This window comes from Cheilinus undulatus, linkage group 11 (assembly GCF_018320785.1).
Source record: "Cheilinus undulatus linkage group 11, ASM1832078v1, whole genome shotgun sequence".
NCBI lineage: Eukaryota > Metazoa > Chordata > Actinopteri > Labriformes > Labridae > Cheilinus > Cheilinus undulatus.
Window position 1 is genome coordinate 10,213,660 of NC_054875.1, and position 22,100 is coordinate 10,235,759.

The 22,100-nt window shown below is 37.8% G+C and overlaps 1 protein-coding gene across 3 annotated transcripts in view; it reads left to right on the plus strand.

Moving 5' to 3' along the window:
• mib2 (MIB E3 ubiquitin protein ligase 2) overlaps positions 1 to 22,100 on the plus strand; it is a 91,277-nt gene that overhangs the window by 37,028 nt on the left and 32,149 nt on the right. For all 3 annotated transcript variants that reach the window (XM_041799452.1, XM_041799453.1, XM_041799450.1), the window contains exons 4-9: positions 14,001 to 14,107; positions 15,481 to 15,675; positions 17,310 to 17,452; positions 20,755 to 20,862; positions 20,990 to 21,094; positions 21,741 to 21,903. In XM_041799452.1, the coding sequence (XP_041655386.1) occupies positions 14,001 to 14,107; positions 15,481 to 15,675; positions 17,310 to 17,452; positions 20,755 to 20,862; positions 20,990 to 21,094; positions 21,741 to 21,903 (821 nt within the window). The remainder of the gene's footprint in view (positions 1 to 14,000; positions 14,108 to 15,480; positions 15,676 to 17,309; positions 17,453 to 20,754; positions 20,863 to 20,989; positions 21,095 to 21,740; positions 21,904 to 22,100) is intronic.

Consider the following 22,100-nt stretch of genomic DNA (forward strand, 5'->3'; position numbering starts at 1 on the left):
AAAGGCATGCATTAAAATGAACACCATCATCTTCTCTCTGCATTTTCTGTTTGCACTTTCTAATATAATGCATTTATGATAGCACACCTCTTTCTTATAATAAGAGATTCCATCTTGCAAATTTGTTTTTGGATTAAGTCTGCATTCACATTTGACTGTAGATCAGTTTGCATTTGTTGGTTGGGGCAGAAATGTTGCAGAGTCACCTTATTGCAGTAATCCTTCAGCATTTTGACAGTGGCTGGAATCTCATTTACTTTCCGTCCTCGGTTTTCTCCTAAAAGGTATTGATTTGTCATGGTTTGGTCCAGCTGTGCCCTTCATTAAGGTGTTTTTTGGAGGAACGGAGACCTTTATGTAACCTCTCTTACAAGCCACACTGCAGTCGATTGCTGGAAAATGTGACCACACTTACAGAGAGGCCAATTTGGAAATTAGAAAATGTTTTCAAATTATGAAGATTATAATTGACAGTGGGCCGTTTCGGTTTTAAGATACCTCACACTATTTTAGAAGAATCTGATACATTTGATCATTGATGTCACATTTATTGAGCATTCTGCCTTTGAGCACAAATATGTAAAAAAAATACTACAGGAAGAATCCACATTTTTATCTGACTTACTAAGAAGATATTAGTGGTGCATGACATCTGAGTGAGATCAAGCTCAATCAGAAGAGCTAAAAATAAGTAGTAATATAAATACCACTAATATTAATAGTATAAATACGACTGTCAAGCTCAGAGAATTTGCGTTTTCAGTTAAGGTTAACATGGAGAGTACAAGCTGAAGCAAAAGTAATCACATAAAAAAACAGTTGAAATACAGTGCTTAACAAATTTATTAGACCATCTGTCTCAGAGACCATCCAGCATCATGAAGTGCTTTAATGTGGACTCTTTCATTGTCAGTGAGCTCTCCACGTTTTACCATTTTGAACAGGAATGAGGAATTTCAAACTGAAGTCACCTTTTCACTTGGCTTCTCTGAGAAGTCAGAAATTAATCAAGCATAACATTCAACCACTAAAACGCATTTTTCTGTTCAGGAATACAAGTAAATAACTATAATCTGACATTAATCAAGAAATAATCATGTGCTTTACTATTTTTTTCATTTTTTTTGTAAACCAGTCAATTTGAAAATTCATGGATGACAATAATAATTTTATTTTAGCATTAAAAATATCATTTGGTTTAAAGAGCTTTTACATATTGGCATATTGACGATTGAAGAAACATAAAAAATGATTTTGGTTTTACCCATTTTTACCAACGCTGTTAATTTAGGGCAGCTGTGGCATAAACCTTACTTTGGGTGGTGGTCCAATGAATTTGTTAAGCACTGTATGAACCCTATGGATGTTTCATAAAGACAGAGTCTCTGCATAAATCCCACTCAAATTAAAACTATTGTAAGATCCTTCAGAGCTGCTCTTCTTAAACAGATGAATATTGTCTTTGAAAGTACTGGCATCGCTTTAATTACTTTCACTAATCTGAATAACGTTTAGAAAATTGAGCTCCTTCTGTCTGAAGCACTCTGAATGGCTTGACGTCACAGATAAAACACTGGGCCTGTTTCCATTACGGCTCTCAGGGAGATTATTTTTATGGACTCTGCAACATGAATGGTATACTGATGTCCATAAGAAGCATAAAAGTGAGTGACTCAGCTGAAGCCAGCCAGCCGTGGTGTGAATTAAATCTTTGTTCTGGCTTCTGTCTTCAGCGTTTATGACCTTGTGAGATGATGGTTTTGTGTTCATCATGGACCACTCAGTGGTACAAATGCCTTACTTTTCCCACGAGAGCAGTGGCTGTGATTACATGCAGAGTTTTTATTCTGCTAACATTATTATGTAAGTTTAGTTGATTTATGTGGTGATCAAAACGTGAGGTGACCACTGTAGAGCCAATCATCTCTGGGGACTGAGTAACCACATGACTAGATAAGTGTTATACAAGCTCATGTCTATTACCATGTACCTTGTAAATAGTTGTTGCAGTGATGTTTTTTATGTTTAAAGCCCTGAGATATACCAAAAAGTGCTAAAAACACCATGCACTATTTCATGGCAACAACTGCCAGTGATTGCCTTGTCATTTATAAATATCTTATATGAATGGATAACTATCGGCAGTTTGGAGAAATGTTGCTGTGGTATTGCAAACATCATACAAAAAGCTCATAGATTGGTTCACTATTTGCCATCAGAACTCATAGAAGAGGCAGAAGAACCGACTTCCCCACATACTAACATCTCAGCATCTGTTTATAGATTTTCACTGAGTGTTTATTGAACATTTTTATCCTCTGTTTGTGCTTATATACCAGTTAAAGTAAAAAATATCAATGTTCAAGTAAATCCAGCTAGTCTAGAGTTCATTACAGTGTGCATCAATATGATTTCATGTTCTTTTTTAAACAGCGGTACTTGTTCTGCTGCATTTAGAATAACAATCATTTCTTTAAAAATTCCAGTCCGTGTCTTATTTGAATGATACGCCAGCCGGAGATGAAATTAAATGAAGCTCTTGGAAAGAAAGAGTGTTTTGCTCAAATTTTATGTAGGATTGGAAAAAAAAGAGTTTTACATAATAGTGTTAAATTAAGTGACATTTAAGGACACAAGTTCAACCTTTATTGACGCAGTAGTTAAGATAAGTTTAGTGCATACTTTATATATTAAAAAGTGAATTTGTTATAAATAGAGATGCATGGATTATGAAAATTAAGGCCAATACAGATACTAATGTTTATTCTGTGTCTTTTTTGGGTTAGGACTTCTAGTTTGCTAACACTTTCTCTCACACTTACCATAGTAAAGATTCAAGTTTGTCTACCTGGCTTCTTCTTCTGTCCTTTTTTTGATACAGCAGACATATATTCTAGATGCCAGCATGAAGTTGATTGCACAACAGATTAACATTGGTAACTGATAACTATTCATTCCTCATTATTTGCCTGATTGCTGATGTTTGTAAACAGCACAGATATCTTCTGATATCAATGTTAAACGGATGCATTGGTGCATACCTTGTAATGAATCCTTACATCTTTAGATATTGTCAAGTGTTCAAACAGCCTTTACATTCAGAATTGTGATATCTGTGCATGCATTTTCTACTAAATTATAGCTTTTTGCACAGGAAACCTCTAGTAAATCAAAGTTTCCATAGGCAGTGGCTGTCCCCAGGCAGTCAGGCTTGAGCTTTGGTGGTAGTGATGAAGACACAGGTGAAAATCTGTGATTGCATACAGTACAGGGCAAAAGTCTAAGGTCTGCATTAGATTTGTTACTCTAGCATTGCTGTTGCAATTTAACTGGCATTGGGATTTGGTTAATTCTTTGTATTTTTTTATGCATGATCACAATTGCAAGTAAAGTGCAGTGAAATGAGAGATGTACAATGTTATCTGCTGGTGTCAGTATTGGCAGATAATAGCTTAGAACTTAATTATCAGCTTCTGCAAATTTAAAAAATCTGAATATAGGTATGGCCGGTAAATTGGCTTTAAACTGAGAGAATTCATGGTATTTACCCCAGTGCTCCACCTTGTCAGGTAAAGCATTAATGTGGTGGATTTTTTTCTTATCCTTTTTTTATGTATTTTGGGGATTTGTACGTCTTTATTGATAGTGGTAGACAGTGGGTAGAATTAGAAACAGTGATGAGAGAATGAGGGAGAGATATGCCACAGGTTGGACTTGAACCCAGGCCACCTGTTTACATGGGCTGCAACTTAACCACTAGGCCAGCTGCACCCCTAAGTTTGTGGACTCTAAGCAGAATCTATAACGTACCTTAGCCAATGTTCTTTTTTATTTTTTTTCCATTTTCCACCCTCATCTCTTTTTTTTTAAAGTGTGACCAAACGACTGATGTTTTAGGCCTGGACTACAGCTTGTTCAGTTTTTTTTTGCAATTTAGAACAATGTTTTTTGGAGTTATTTCAAACACTTTCCCAAAATTGTCTTAGGTAACCACCCTGCAGCAACAAGCTGTACTTTATAAGGAGAATTAATTTCAGTTTGAAAGTATAAGCTGCATGAAAATGGTCACATTTTATTTTGTGCACAACAGAGCTCACTGTTCATCAGCAGGCTTGTAGAGTGCTGTTAGTAAATGGACTTCAGCTTATGTGACTCTTCTCTTGTCATCTGACTACTCAAAGTGCTTTTACACCCCAGGTCACAGCTGACCATTCACACCCATTCACCATGATTGCAAAGGCTGCTATTAAGAAATTGTCATCAGCATTGGCTGATCCCATTCAAAGGCATCCATACACATTTACACGCCACTGCAGCAGTGGTAGCAAACTAGGGTTAAGTGTCTTGCCCAAGGACACATCGACATGTGACTATGATAGCTGGGGATCGAACCCACAAACTTAGTTTAGTAGTTTCAAACCATCAGTTTGCGCGGATCTCAAAAAGACTGATGAAGCTTGGTTTTACTGTTAAAAATATATTTTTTCATAAAATGTACCTCTATCTATGGTAGTTTCAAATGTTGTTTATCTTGTTTTATGAGTATTTCTTAAAGAATTATCATCTTAATAAGAGTAAGGTCTTGAGTCAGATCAGTTCCAGTGCTGGAGTGACTCAGTGCTCTTTGCAAAGCAAATAATGTGTGGTTGGTATCGGTTCAAATCAATTTGGAAATGTTGGCATATCTGACACTGGCAAAAATCCTGTATTTTGCGTCCTTTAGTGACATCATACTTGGATAGAAAAACTGCTGATAAAGCACCATAGACTGGCCTCCACAGAGTTCAGACCCAAATATTATAGAGACGGTTTGTTTGATCACCTGGACAGGCAAGGCCACGCCAGGCCAAAACAAAAAAGACAGGGTAGTGTTGAATGACACCTGGTATTTTAATCACAAAGATTTTAGAAGAATCTTAAAGGCAGTTACCCTTAAAGAGTCCAAAATGTACTAAAGAGTTTTCTGGTTGTATCTCAATAAAGAGACTGTAAAAGATATGGTTAAGCATTAAAATAAAAACAACAAAGCTAGAGGAGGATGAAGACTTTTACATGTTACTCTCAATCAAAAGAGAGATTATGATCAATATTAATTGAACTTTAATGGTATACCATTTCTTAACATTCAGTCTCATGCTGTCTGTGTTTTTTTCTTATTTTTATAACACCTTTGCACAATCTCATTTAAAACAGAGTTGTGGTTTTGGCTCAGCAGAGGGGCAAAATGTTCATCTGGGTGATCATCACATGAAAGTCACTTCACCTCTTATCAGATAAATAAAACAGAGAAGCACTCTACAATATGTTTTTGTCAAACACACAGTAACTCTTTATTTCCAAACCACACTGACCCATATTTCCCTGACAGCTATTCAAAAGACTTATTTATAATCTGGCAGTCATGGGACTCTCTCAATATCTGCCTGGAAAGTCAAATTTAGCTCGGTTTCATAATGACTGGGACTTGTTGTGCCGGCACTGATTTATCCGAGGGGGCTGGGGTTTGGGTTTAGTGTGCTTAAAGGGGGCTCCTTTCATGTGGACTAAACATGTGTGAGGCTTTAACAGCAGCTTCAGCAGGGTGGATCTATTTGTAGTTTATAGACATGCTGTTGGCAGAAACTTTAAGTGTGTCCTGAGGGTACAATGGGAAGTGGTTGTGCTGACACTCCAGTTGTACCATTACAAACATGGCGTGAGGCCTGAGCGGGATGTACTGGACATTAGTGTCCCATAGTAATCACAACGGATTTAATTGGATTAGCATGCTAACATCCTCAGCTGTGGGGATTGGCATGCTAACACATTCAACTTCCTTTGAGACGGGTATTACAAAACAGGTGTTAGATGTAAGGCAAGTTGAGGAGCTGGAATGTGTGCTGCTCACAAAACTGTTGTCATATTATTGAGTGTTGAGTCCTCTTTAAATCTTTTAGTATATTTTTGTCACTGAATCACCAGGATAGAAGTTTAAAAAAACCTTATGTTACAATCGCTTCTTTTTGGTGTAACGTTCCCTCCTCATTCAGCAGTTAGGTAAACCAAATGCCAGCATTAAATTGATTTAACACAATTATTAAACAATCACTTCTGAATTCTGTTCATACCACATTCTTTACCATAAGCAACTGTTTGTCTTTAAGAGCCTGTATTGGCTGATACTGTTGTTCAACTGCTTGTAAATTGAGTGACTGAAATATTAGATATGTTTAAGTGTCCTAACAAAACAAGACTACCAACCCAGCTAGTACACAGCAAGCAGTAAATCAACTATAAAAAGGTTAAAAAAGGAGTGCATAACAGTGCTAAGTGATGACTTTGGGCTACTTGATTATGGCAAAGTGTGTTATTTTGATTGGTATTGAGGTCACGATTATAGGGCTCAACAGTAGGGGAGAATGGGGTTGGTTGTCACACTTTCTACTCTTGTGTGAATTGCTCATAATCAAAACATCAGTCTTACAATACTGCTTGAATTGTGTATCCTTCTCATTTTCCAACTCTTTGTAAAAAAGAGGAAATGAATGATCAAAGACACTGACACATTGTGACAACCAACCCCATCATGAGACAGCCATCCTCACAATGGGGTTGGTTGTCACAATGTTGTTTTTATGGGGAAAATCTTGCTTTTGCAAAATACTTAATGCAACACTTTTAATTAAAGAACCAAGCTAACTAGCTACCCACATACTCATGGCAATAAGTCTTTTGACTTAGCTTAAAAATGCAGTGTTCAAAATGGAAAAAAAGACAAATGTACAAGACTGTGTACATATTACATTACAAGGACGAAGAAACTACATATCCCACAATCCATGGGGATTCTTTTCATTTGTTAATGATAGCTTGCCAAACTTTCAAACCATATTTGTACTTTTCTTCTACTCTTGTCTTTATGGCAGTGTTTCCATTTTCAGTTATATTATTGTAATATATCGTAGTTTGAGTATTTATCCCCTACATACTATGGCAGCATGTACTATCATCATCAACAGTTGGCAGCCTTCAGAGGCAGGCGCATGATATTTGCATGGTTACTGAAGACCGCACCAATCAGAGGGCTTGCTGTGACACTAGGATTAAGAGCACTGTTGTATTATTTTTAGCAGAGATTTCAAATAAACTATGTTTTTCTTAAAAAGAGGTTAATATTTCAAGAACTTTTGTCTTCTAGAGGAACTTACATTATCATTTTACACTCAGGTAGCTTGTGAAAAGTCAATTTTGGATATTTTTGACAATACACCTAATAAAAATTAAATCCACTGTGAAGAAAATGAATGGATATTTTACTACTTTTGAACTCTATAAAAAAAAACAATTGCTTCTTGAGTTAGCATCTGCACCGCAAGCACTTATTCAAGTCAGAGACTCTTAACACTTATAAAAGGCAATAAATGCACATAAATGACTTTAAAACTTATTAATCCTCAGAGAAAATGATATCTAATAACAATTAATCAATAAGAGGAATTACTGGTATGGCCAAAGTGTAACAACAATTGATGAAACTTTCATTAAAAGATGAATCCTATGGACACAACTGCATGTTTAATCATGTTTAATCATGATTGTCTTGTTTTCGTGGCTGTGTGAAGCTAAAATCATGAATGGAATTGAAGCTGGATTACTTTCCCAGCGCTACAACGACCCATCCATAAATTATCTACTTTACTTATCTCACTCTTGGGCTGGAAAGGGGGTTGGAGCCAATCCCAGCTGTCATTTGGCATGAGATAGGGTATGCCAGTCAATCACAGAGCTGACATGAAAAGACAAACAACCAGCCAACAGTCATCACCTGTTAACCTAGCAGGCATGTTTTGTGTGTGTGGGAGGAAGTTTGAGTACCTGGAGAGAACCCATGCATGCACAGAGCCTCTTGCTGTGAGGCAGGAGCACTAACCACTGCACCACCATGCAGCCAAAATAAACAATGATTAAAAAAATAATTAATTTGAGATTAAATTTAACATAAAATATGACAGCATATACATCAGTAGAATTAAAAACCAACAAAGTTAAGATTTTCTTCTTATTATTAATTTTATGGCTATAAATTATAACATGGTAGTGGATCAAGTAATAATACAGCATTTCAAAAGAAATGCTAAGTTCAACAAAAAGTTTTTTAAAAGGCTGCAGCAGAGATGGCATCCATTTCTGATTAAAAGCTATAGTGCAAGTTTTGAGCTCCTTTTATTAGTATTTAGAAGCTGACTTCTCAGAAACCTAAAGTTGTTTGATTTTTCTTCTCTGCTATCTTCTCAGTGTTCTGAATGGCTCTCAGTGTCCTGCATTTATTTAACACTTGAGTGATGTCGTACACAGAGACATGTGTGTGCATGCTGACAGTGCTCAGGGCAGCATATGCGTGTACCATATGTTTACGAGAAGATGGTTGGTATGCAGCTGGTTAATCGGCTCTCCAACACACAAACAACTCACACGCAGTTCCAGGCAACCTGTCAGGTCGACTCTCTGCCTAATCCTTCTCTTGCACATCAAGCTGCAGCGCTGCAGCTGACCTCTTCAATTCTCCACCCTGTTGTCACGATTAAGGCACATCAAACCAATCCCTGCTGCAGAGTTTTCCAGAACTTTCTCCTACTTCAAGCTAGAATTACTTTAAGTTTTCACTTTAATTTTATTTTAGTGGGCTGGTTGGAAGGTCTGCTTATTTCTTTTGAGAAATGTACACAAAGCGCTTAAATCATATCACTCCAGTAACAAAATACTTTCTTTTTTTTTTTCATTTGAAAAGGGTCACGGCTGTGTGAAATTTTGACCAAATTAAAGCTGCACAATATAATGCCATTTTTAATATCCTTCTCACTAAAAAGAGTCATCTTCATCAGGGATGAAAACATTTTTAGGGATGCATTGACAGCAGTAGCAGTGGCAAGTCTTAGCACTCATCCTCACACTCATGAAACATCGCTGATACTGTACTCAGGATCATTTTACACCACGATGCAAGCCTCTCAGTATTTGAGCCGGTAAGTGAAGTTGGAACCAAGTCTGCAGTTTGGTGATGTTTCAACATTTGCACTGCTTGACTGTCAACAGAAGGGGTTAGGAACATCTAATGAAAGTAAAATAAAGTTTCAAAGTAATTTAGAGAAACTGTGATTACATAAGTATTCATGTGAAAGAAGAAACTGTCACCAGTTTAAATGATAAGCATAATAAATTCCCCCCACAGTTAGTAATACCATTCAAATTTTGGTATGAAATTGTTTGCGATTTTACCGTGCTTTAATGTCACAGTGAATAATGTGACGAATGTGTGACACATGATGTGGGCTTGTTTGCGGAGGTGAGTTAAAAATAAGTCCACATGGGATGCTGAGAACAACTTTTAGGGATGGGTGGACGTCACTGTCTCTCTTCTCTTATCTCTGTTTACCTGAAGGAGGGCAGACAAGCACACCTAGCAGCAGAGCAGGAGGGATTTTAGCAGTACTCAAACAAAATCCTGCACCAATCTACCTGTTTTATATTTCTTTTTTATAACTGCTGCGAAACAATCAGAAAATCACACCTTATCCATGTTTTTTTTTTTTTTGAACTATCTAGGGATGGGATTGTTGCTGATATCTGATATGCCAATATTTACAAATTAATTTTAGCAGATACTGATATTTAAATATAGTCCAGACCTAAAACTTCAGTCCTTAAAACACTCTTTTAAGTATAAGGAATGATGATAAATAAAGCAAAAGGCTGCAGCCAATGTAGGTCTGTACATCCAGCCATAAACTCCAGTAACTTCTTTGTACATTTGGCTGATATTTACAGAGACCAATATTTACTTCTGATATAGGCCAATATTTACACTGTATATATTGGTTGTAAATATCAGCAGGAACTTTTAAAGTCTACCAACATTTCTTTACATTTAACAATGAAAACATGTCAGTTTTTCAAACTGGTCACTTCCTCTGCTCTGTAGAAAATCTCTTATAATCTTATTTGATGATTGAACGCAACAGTTTAACTTTAATAACTGATATCTGTTTACCCCACATTGTTTGCCCAATAGCTGATGTTTGAAACCGGGGCCAGCATTGTCCAATTCCAGCATTAAACCAATGCTTCCCTTATTAGAACCCTTCAATGCAGACTCATTATAGTTTACTGGTGCTCTAATCTAGATTTTGTCAGTGTTAAAGGCACCGAAAGCACAGTGAAACTTTGTTTTCCACTGCCTTTATTTCCAAAAGTAAAGCTAACCCTTGGCTGACTGTTGACCCAGCTGTCTTGTCAGTAGGTGTAGGTTTCCCGTGCTCATCCTGTCTGGGAGCTGAGGTGACATTTGGTCATGTAGGATTAGAAAGCTTGATCCTCTGAAAGAACTGTTGTCTTTCCAGGCGAGGCTACACAGAATCAGCGGGGCAACAACACGGAGGTCATGTTTATAGCTGAAGAAATAAGGGCATCTGCCAGTTCACATCCTCTTTGCTATTGAAATAATATGGGGTCAAGTTTTAGGGGACGTCTTTCTCTGAATGGACAGACTAGTGGATCATAAACAGGTCAAATCAGGACCTCAGGTCTGAACTAGATCCACTTTGGTCCATGAGGACATTGGCTCAAGTTGCCAGACTCCTCATGACCCTTAATACTACAAGTTCAGGAAGTCTGGAAGTTGCTATAACCAACATGTTTAATTAGCCTTATCACAATGGGACTATTTATATCCTGAAGTCCTAGGAAAGTTCTTGAAGCATAGCAACCCAAGCAAAACAATCCATTGAGGCAATGCAGAACAATGATTTTATTTAATGCAGAGGTATAGAAGCTTTCTTTATCTCCATCTTTCTCCATATACTTCCATACAGATGATCAAACATACAGTCCTATATGTGCTCTTTGCTCTGCCCTGAGGTGGCCTGCTTTCTGATGGCTCTGCTTTTCAGGGATTAGGCTCAAAGCTTTGTACGTAGACACTCACCGTCCTTAGCATAGACCTATCCAGGCTCAGTCTCACGCTGAGTTGTACCGAGTGCTGGCTGGTAGAGCCTGATGTGCTGCTGTTTTCTGCCATAGCACCGGGGAACCTGGAAAATCCGGCCAGTGACAGGGGATGAAGTTAGCTGAGGCTAACTTTAAGCAAAACCTCATCACCACAGAGACATGTAAGAGCAGCAAAGCCTCCATGAGGCTCCCTGAGGACGACAGCTTTCCCAAGGCTCTTTTTCTTCTGATCACTTTGGATTTTCTGACTTTGAGTCAATCCGAAAAGCTGTTCGGGTTGAAAGGAAGCTTGGGTTTGATCTTGTCAAGAAAGTATGGGAATAGGCAGCTCCTTTGCACCAAGATCTGACCAAATCTTTACCATAAGGTATGTCAGTTATTGATTGACTTCATGATTTTTTAACTATGTTACCTTAGCCTGAGTCTGTTATTACAGAGCAGGTTTTAGGTCACTGTTCTAGATAACAGGATGCTGACACTGGTGTGGGTGGCTTTGCATAAGTTTCCTCAATGTTTTAAGTTTTTCCATCCTGAAATCCTCTCCGAAAATAAGACTTTGTCTTAAGTACACATCCTGCTTAACACTTGAACACTCACAGACACACTTACACCTTATGGACACAGTTCAGGAAACAGGGCCATCTTCTGTTAGGCAGCAGTTATTCTAACCAGTATCAGTACTGGTGAACTCAGAGAACAAGAATTAAATGGTGTTTGGTATTAACATGATGTCCTGTCACCAGCATCACAGCGGGAAGCAAATATACGGCAATGTACTGAACATGGGGTAGCAGGAAAAGTTTGCTGATGAGGGAGCATAAGAGGAAACTTGATTTTGATGATTCAGGTTTAAAAGCATACTAAAACATTTCATTCATTTTTGCTTTGTTGGAAATGCATTCAACATGTTCAGGAGCACACATAATGTTTTTTTGTTGAAAGGAGAGAATATGAAACTGAATTTTAATTCAAATATAAAACAAAGTATTGTTTGATCAATGTTGCTCACTCCATTTCTTAAATGTCACAAAATGATATCAATACACTTTAATATTGCAGCATTTTAAATTGATTCTCAAGAATGCTGTACTACATATTTTTTTGAAAAGTTTAAGTTTCAAGTTCTAACTTTCTTCATTTTTAAAGGCAAGAAATGATTCATCAACCAAACACTACTTTAAAAAGTGACGCAGAGTGTTCCAGGCATCCTAATAAATAGCCCACAAATTTCAGTCCTACTGATCTGATTGCGTATGGATAGTCGGATAGTTTTTATTCAGATATTATGCGGTAGCGTTTTAAGTCTTTCCTACATGATTACAACGTCTCAGTATATCTTGTGGCAGTGTCCTAAATCATAACCCCTTGTTCAGCCAAATTCCTGGTGCACATCCTAAAATCTGCCAATGGCTATTTATTGCATTTACATGGACTTGAAGGTCCCGGGTATGAGCCCTATCCTCCGTGTTAATCATATTCGGGACACTTTGTTTTAGGGCTGAATGATTTTGGAAAATAATCTAACTGCGATTTTTTTCACCAATATTGCTATTGCAATTTGATATGCGATTATTTCTTAACTTTGTTTTATTCCTAACAATTATTTGAAAATATCTAATTCTGACAATTGTGATCTTTCTATTGCAAATTGGATATGAATTGTTGGGTGTTTGTCATTCTCATATTTAATAAGAAACAAGTACAAAAAGAAGGTAGGATATTTAGACTGTTCTAAAAACTGGCACTTGAACGATTGCATGATATGCCATGCATAACATCTCTACTGCAACAAAAAGTTTAAAACTGCAATTTTGACCCAAATTTCAGGTCACAGAAATATTGCACGTTCTGTGATTTGAAAATTGCAGCACACCATATTGCGATTGAATCTTGTTTTTAATTAATTTCCTAGCCCTACTTTGTTTACATGTGCGAAGACAAAACTGTTTTTCATTTTTTTGATTAATATTAGTTTCCTGGTACCTGATTGGTGCATCTTACTTGCACCAGTCTCTGTGATGTTAATTTTGAAGACACCAACCATGGCATTTTTTAAATCTGAGAAAAACAATACCACCATTTAGGCTTAAATGCCAACATCACATTGCAGATGAGATGTATCTACCTCATTCCAGACAGAGATTTTGCACTATAGGTCTGTCAGCCAGTGTTGTAAAGATTTATGTTTAAAATGGGCAAAATCAATGCTCAGTTCACATTGATTAAAATTAACTAGTTTAAGTTCATAGTTTAGTATATGAACTAAAATCACAGCCCAAAAAATGAATAATTAAAATTATCGCTGGGCAATTAATCAGAATTTAGATTAAATCACTGTTTGCCTTACTGCAATTTTCAAACAGCAGAAGCTGCAATATGTTTTTGACCTGAAATTTGTTTCTAAATACCAGTTTAATACTTTTTTTTCTGAGGCAGAGATGTTCTGCTTTACACATCATGCAAACATTCAGTCGTCAATGTTTTTATAGAGTAGTTTGCAGAAACTCCTAATGTCCTTGTTTTTGTTTGTCTTACCCAAAATACAATCACAACTGATATTTTTCAAACTTGTTCAGCCTTGGTTTAATTTACCAAATACTGTTTTTGATACAATATAGATTGATTTATTGCTTGTTTTTTTTGAGGAACACATATGATGAGGAACTTAGTTAAGGAAGTATCCTTATAGGGGCATGCCACTCTTATGGACCTTCAAAGAATGTTACACTGCTATACTTTAGTTATTCATCAGTTACATGTCGTTCATATGTTTGGAAAACCTCACTGTGAATCTTCCTTAATGTAGTGAACCTTTTGTATACTATGACACAGATCTTCTTTGTATTTCTGTGGTTCCTCTTTGGCACAGAGTCTAAGAGAACAGTGAATGTTTTGTTCAGGCATTAATATGTATATTTGGCCCAAGTGGTGTACTATGGATTTCGTAACAGGTCTTGACATTGTCTAATGGTCCGTGGAACAGTTTGCTCAGCTGTGTCTTCATGCTCTTATCACAGAGTGAGCTTGGCACCGAGGCAGAACCTCCCGCGGATCATCCTCAAAGGAATCTTCCAGGGGGTTAAAGTGGTTCGTGGACCTGACTGGGACTGGGGAAACCAAGACGGTGAGTGGCGGTGCTGCAGGGTGGACTGTTCCTAACCATTAACACTGCTCTGCCGACTCAGCAGGCCCCCTACCTTCTTGAGCATGAAGCCGTACCTCTTCAAAGTGTTTCACCATCTACAACCCATAATAACATTCTAACCTCACATCTCATTAACCCTCCAAATGTCCTGTTAGTATGTGTCTGTGTGCTCTTATATTGCTGGTGACTCATATGAGTCTGTTGCACAGATGTGCCTGTCAGTGTTTGTCTTTACACAGTCCTTGTTCAGTAACATTTTTCTTTGTTTTTCTTTTTTTCCAGTCTTATGTGTTGACATAGACTAAACACCACATCACTTAGGATATAGTGTATGTTACAGGTGTTTAGAAAGTAGAAATGGGCATTAACTCTTGTTCTTCTCTTATGTTTTTGTTTTTCAGCTGTGTTCAGTTCTATGTTACATGACAAAGTTGTAGCTTTATTAAGAGTCTGCCCCAGTGATAAAATACACTGTAGTTTATATTGTAATCAAAGGAGCAATCTCCTCTTCACTGTGGCAAATTGAAGCCCTTGACTGTCCCCTTTAGGGAGAGGGGGAATGCTAATGTATCTTTCTATGTTTCCTGGTTTGGGGTCATATTTGTGTCTGAGAATAGCAATGTTCCCTTTTTTTTCTGGGCTAAAGCGAATGAGTCAAAATGTCCTTTTGGTGTCTTTCAAATCAACGCCCTGGGGTCCGGTTAAGTCACTCATCAAGCTTAAATAGTGTATGCAGTAAGTGCATACAGGAAGCTCTGGGCATGCTCAGTAACCCCTAGCCTGCCATGTGCTCTTCCAGGTCACTGGTTTAGTTGGTGTGGTTATGCACTGGGGCAGCTTGATGACTTTAAAGGTTTAACAAGGACTCTTTTAAGTCATGAAACCTGATGTAAAGAACATTCAGTAAACATGATGCAATCACAGGCCCCAGCAATGAAAGGTTTACTGTGTAAAGCAGAGTTTTGTATTTCTTACCTGGTGCTTTTGTATTGGGGGAAATTTGTTGAAGTGTTTTGATTCATGAAGAGAGTGTTTAAGGACAGAGCTTGACTCTTAAAATCCTCGAAAATGACTTAAATTCCTGGCAGTTTATGCTCCTTCAGGGGAAATCGTCTCACACATCTTTGCCAATGTCTCATCTCATTTGTCTCATATGTTTACATTGTGCTTGTCAAATTTTACTCTGCATGATTACATGTGCTGTCACATTTTCTGCTAATGAGTAACACATCAATTTTTCATCTTCTTTCCTTAATGAGCTGGTGTTTTCCTTCCCCCTTTTTCTCCCACTCAGTGATGCATTACTGTTTCTGCATATTTGTGTGTTTGTTTTTATTTATGTCTGCGTTTAGGCGGGGAGGGCAAGGTTGGGAAAGTAGTGGACATTCGTGGCTGGGACACAGAGTCTGGTCGCAGCGTGGCCAGTGTCACATGGTCTAATGGCACTACCAATGTCTATCGCATGGGACACAAAGGCAAAGTAGACCTCAAATATGTCTCTGACGGCCAAGGAGGCTTTTACTACAAAGACCACCTTCCCAAACTAGGTAAGACAGACTTTTTCATCCATGTTTGCATTCCTTACTCATAGATTATCCCTTTTTTATCATGCATTATTGTCATTCAATCCTTCAATAAATCTTGATTTATATAGCGCAAATTGATGGCAAAAGTCATTTCAAGACACTTCCAAACAGAGCAGGCCTACACTGTACTCCTTGTCATGGGCATAGCACAGGGGACGAAAGGGTACTGATTACCCAGGCCCACAGTAGGGAGGGGCCTTGGGAAGCCTGCAATAAGAAAGTGTGTTTTTATTTATTTTTTTCTTAGTAATTAGTGCCATTATTGAAAAGCAACCAAACTAATTGGTCAGTAGTCTGAAATTTGCGTAAAATAGAGTGAAATAAAATACCGGGGGACCCTGCTCCTCCCTCAAAAATGTCCAAATGGTATAGTCCACTGCTGCGAAATAATGAAAGTAAATTTAATCCAACCATTTTAAACATAACAAAAATACATTTGAATGCATAGATATTTGTAAAAATGACTGGCTAGCCGGTTAAGGGTGGCCCTATGTAATATTCTTTCTTGGGGCCCAAAATTCCTGGCTATGTCCATGCTCCTTGGTTTAGTATTTACAAAGACCCAACATGAATCCATTATGAGCACACTGCTTGGCAATGCTATGCAAAGGAATGGTGGCAAGGAAAACCACCTTTTTAACAGGAACCTCAAGCAGAACCACACTTGTGTTGAATGCAATCTGTTGGGACTGTCCATAAACACATAATGTGCTTCCTGGTGTGTTTTTACCCTGCTTGGTCTGTATCTGACTCAGTACTACTAAATCAGATTTGGGGGTGCAAAAAATAACTTTCAACTATTTGTTTCCTCTTTAATTTCCATGTGAAAAACACCTGCACCAGTCTTCATAGGTCTTGTGTTTGACTTGGAAGTCCACAATGATGGCTGAACATTAAAACAACCTTTCTAGTCATGTAACCCCTGTTTTGACCTATTTCTTTAGATCAAGGATTTTTGTCAGCTGATGTCACCATCATACCTTACAAAAAATGAAATGCTGCCAGAAAAACTTTTTTTTTTTTTTTTTTTTTTCCAGCATCTATTGCTTCAACTCAAAGCATCGGTCAGGTTATGAAAGAGGGAGAGCCATGTAAATTATACAGCTCCCAGTTAAAACCTCATTAAACACTGAAGGGTATTAATAACTGCTACAGTTCTGTATAGAGTTATAATGCAGTTTACAAACAGAAGTCCAGAGGTTGGACAACCAAATATGATTTGACTTGTAATCTGCTAAATTTATGAATTGTTTTGTTCCATTTTCTCGGGAAGCCCTTGTCCCTAAACTCTGATACCTGGAGTTCAGCCTTGTATTTTATTTTTCACCTAAATAACTACTGCTTGATATAAAAGTTTAAGTCAGTGAACAGTGTCTGTAGGAGACTGCAAATCATGACTTAAAATACACTGCATACCCCATTTTAGTGTATTGATAGGGTGAGTTTTTTTTTTTTTTTTTTTTTTTACTTTAGAGATTTAGTAAATATAAAAGTCTGAAAAACATATAATGCTGACTTTAAACCAGATTGTTGATGTTGTTGTGGGCTTTATTTAAGTATGAAGCATTTGTAAATGTTCTTATCTGTCCATCCAGGAGAGCACGCAGAACTGCAGCGTCAGGAGAGTGCTGACGGCCACTCCTTCCAACAGGGAGACAAAGTCAAATGTCTCTTGGAGGTGGACATCCTGAGACAGATGCAAGAGGGTCACGGAGGCTGGAACCCAAAAATGGCCGAGGTACTAAAAGCAGAAAGAACCGTTATGAAAGTCAGAAGAATCATAACCGTAGCATAACACAACTCTGTATTAACTTCTTCTGTAATGTAAAGGTACAAACTTAACTTTCCCTATCCTGCCACGCTACTGACGATGGGCCTCAGTCACCTGATATCTTCTTAGGACTTTTCTTTATTTGATTTAAGTAAAGCCTTGATGCCATCAAGCTGCAAACATTGAGTATTTACAGCTCACCTTATCTGATATTCAGCACATGAAACATCAAAATCCTCTCTGATATATTTTTTTTATTGTTATTTCTTATACACCAGCTTGGCAAGAGAGAGAGGAAAAGAGAACATACATGCGCTATTGCACACAGTGGGAGAGGAAAAGGGACAAAACTTTATTCACTTTGGGGTGTACCAGCTGTATGTAAGTCCAGCCTAGTATAAGCGAAAGTTTCTAGAGTATACGCTCTGCTTACATTTAAGGTGTTGCACCAGCTGAAATAATTTCAGTATAGGCCTTAGTTATAACTTAGATCTTACACCTATCCCACACTAGCTGTAAATTACTGTCATGATGTTAGATATTGACAGTTTCCCCACTCAGTGCCAGTGTTGTTATTTTATACTGGCTCTAGGTTTAAGCTGTAGGCTTTGGTAATCACCTTTTCAAAATTGTAACTGTTTGAGGATTAACAGCAGTAAGCATGAGTTATTTTTAGCCATCAGCCTGTTTAGAGGCAGTTACACACAATAGGCAGCACTGGAGCAAACACGGGGTTAAAAAAATGCATTCAGTGATTGGTTGAATTAAGTTGTTATGCCCTGTCTAGGGGTGGCCAGAACACAACATGAAAAATACCCATATCACTCATTTCTCAAGAAGCCACAGGATCAAGTTTCAAAGCTTTGACAATAATACAATTTATTTATACAATTTAAAATAACTATACATTTACAAAGAACATTAGATACTTTCTCGTTAGCTGTGGTCCTGTCATGGGTATGCCTTTGTCCCATGTATTTTTATGTATGTTTTGTGTCAGTTTTATGTGGGACAACAGATGGAAATTAGCGACTCGCTAAATTTGGTGCAACCATGTTTTCATTTACTTTGTATGAATGATCGATGCCATTGCACACTGTCCCTGGATAAAAAAATAAACATTAAACGTTAAACATTAAACTTCAGGGTGAATCTGAAATCACACAAAAAAGGAGAGACAATCAAACAATTCTACAACTCACTAAATCAATTAATCTCCCCAGTAACAGCTAAGATGCATGACAATAGAACATAATTAAAGATTTCACCCCTGCGTTACCAAAATTAACAATTAAACACTGCCAGACTCAAAGAAAGCTGTTTGGCATGGCCGGTTGGGAAGTGAATGAGACGGGGTTCGAGGAACAGCTCCATCGCAGCCTATCATCTGTCCGCACTGGATCTGACGCAGCCAGTCAGCTGCAGGCGTTGGCACACACGCAAACTCATCACACACACCACAAGCACAGCCAGTTTGGAGCAAACATAAGATACAAAATACAACAGCAAAACACATTACGACAAAGTGAAAACGTCATATCTGGGACATTTTTTCGGTTGGTTTGGACACAAAGGTCTACTGGTTAAGATCAACTGCACACCTGATTTGGGGCAATCTAGCAAAACCAAAGTTACAGCTTAACTAGTTTCAACTTAGGTTCTGGACCTTACAGCAGAACTTTAGATGTAATTTACACATAGCTGGTACAACAGGCTACTCTCTTAATTTGTCCTAATGTAAGTCAGTATACCACTAATGTTTGTAATCAACACTGCAACTTTAATCACCTCAAGTTCCCCTGTGATGAAAGCTAGGTGTCCTTTTGGTGATTAGTGAGTCTGTAAAAGAAGCATTTTCTAAAAAGGATTGAGTGAAACACTAGTGTCAACACCAGGACATGCTTGTCATACCTGCTTTTTATATAATGTAATTTTGGTGGTAATACCATATACAGTGGAAAAAAAATTAGGAAAGTTTAACTGTATTAAAAACTGGAAACCAATCAATCTTACTAGATGCTAAGTATAAGAAATACTTAAGTAGTTCTAAAGTGGATCTAGTGCTGCTCAAAATAAAACCCACAAGAAGTGGATGAAAAATACACACAATATAATATAGTAGTAATACAGCCGATTATGTCACTTGTTCAGCATCAAAAGTGATGAACGTTATGCCGTAATCAGAAAGGATGCACACCAGATAAAATTAATACTTAAATTAGTATTAGTTCTAAAAGCAACAGTCCTTTCCCTGTGACTCAGTCAAAGGATTTACTGTTGCTCTCTGTAACCAAAGTCCATCTTGAAATGTATAAAAAGAGTTTCAGGTATGCTGCTCCTGCATCCTGGAATCTTCTTATGTCCTGAGGAGATGATCTCTTTAAATCTTTTAAAAGATAGATGGAAGGCATTAGAGGATGGTGTATCAGGTTGTAGCTGTTTTGACTAATGTCTCTCTGATCAGTGACTCGTATTTGGTATCTCTGTGATTTTAATTGCTTTGTTTCAGTGTCTGTGCCTTTGTTAAATGTGCTGCTGCCTGTCTTGGCCAGGATACTCTTGTAAAAGAGATTTTTAATCTCAGTGAGGTTTTTCTTGGTTAAGTAAAGTCAAATAAATGAATGAAATTATTAGGGGGAAGTTATTAATTTGTCAGAAATGTTACAAAAATATTTGTAAATAATGTTGCGTTTAATCATTATCATTTTGTCACATATATTTCTTACTGAAGTGCTTGGCATGAAAAAGTATTTTTTTATTTTGCTGTTTAGATCAAAAGTTTCACAATTAAAATAAGTGCTTAATACATTTGTATGTATTTATTTATGTTTTTTAATTATTTAGATGTAACAGTTTTAGGAAAACATGTTCTCTGAGTATATCATTACTCAAATGTGCCTGAGAGTGTTTTCTTAAGAAAACCCTGGTGAATGTCAGCGTCTTTTTTGTGAACTACATAGAGAGGTTTAAAGAAATCATTTCCTTTCTAAGAAGTGTTGGTGAATGAGGCCCACTGACCTTTCTGTACTTTGCCCATGGTATGTGCTCTTTAAGTTACAGACAAACATAGCCACACAGTCAAAACACGTTTATCATCATGGACCTGGTGTACAGAATATTTATATAAGTGGCTCAGATGGACGTTGGCGTGCAGCAGAGTGAAAAGAAACAGAGCATCCAACTCTCGGATCACAGCTGCTAAAGGGAACATTAAGGTCACAGCGATGCAGACAAAGACCCAGAGTGACACGGTCTGTTTGTGTTTGCAGTACATTTGCCGGATCGGGACTGTTCACAGAATCACTGACCGAGGAGATGTACGAGTCCAGTACAGCAACAACATCCGCTGGACCTTTCATCCAGGGGCCCTCACTAAGGTAAAACGCTCTAGATAAGCTTCTATGTAAAGATTCTTTATAGTAAAATACTCCGGTTTAGGTCGAGTGTGTTTGGATTATCTTAAGGGCTAGCCTATTTTGATTGTGTGACATTTTTTCCCACCAGGTGAACACTTTTGGAGTTGGAGAACTTGTAAGAGTACTGGAGGACATGGAGAGTGTGAAGAGACTGCAGGCTGGCCATGGAGAGTGGACGGACAGCATGGCTCCTGTATGCTCATTTAGTCTGATTTTACAAAATCTTCATATCTAAAAGTCAGTATTAAAGGCACAAGACAGAAGTGTAAACATGTAACACATGGGCTTGGATATTTTTCAGAGTTGTGTCATTAATTTAAGTGCTACAATTTTGACTCCAGAGTAGAATGCTCAAAATCTAAAAAGTCTTCTAATGGCACTTTTCACCCTAGTAACTGGTGATCTAGCTTTACTTTAGCCCTTTGACTTTATTTACCATTCTTGAGTTGTGATTTCATTGCTGTGTCTTCATTCTAATCTGTGATATTTAAGAAATACATTATTTTAATTCTTTTATCTTAAATTTACTCCCTTTTCTCTCTATGCATGAAACTTACTGTGTCACTTGCTGAAGTTAAGCCTGCTTTTGGCAGGCAAACCCTAAACTGAGAGTGACCTACTTCCTAAAAAAGCGGGTGTATGTGAGAAAGTAATCAAGTCTAGAGCCATTTGCCTGAGTTTTTCCTGGTTTATATGCAATTTAGAATAAAGATGAACAGAAACTGCTCCTAAACTAGACTAGGTTTGACACTTCTTCTGCAATTTTAAGTCCACTCAAAGATCTTTTTCTGACCTTTTCATGCCACAGAGTCCTTACTTCCTGTTTTGTTTAACCCTAGGTTCTTGGCCAGGTCGGGAAGGTGCTGAAAGTTTACGCAGATGGTGACCTTCGGGTGGCCTTTGGAGGTCAGACATGGACGTTCAACCCCGCGTGCCTCTCAGCCCAGCCTGTCGAGGTGGATGCCAACCTCATGACAGCAGAGAACCCCAACGAATCTGGAAGTAAGGCCTCTGCCAGGACGAGGGGGCTCGTCTGTAACACTGCAGCACCAGCTTTGCCTTCTGTGTGCATTCATTCACCCTTTCCCTTTCCTTATTCCAGCTCTGCCATGCATGCCTCCACATACAGACTACAACTGTGGGAATTCATGGCCACAGTCACAACCATTCCTTGTTTCTTTTTCAGCGATGTGTGTACA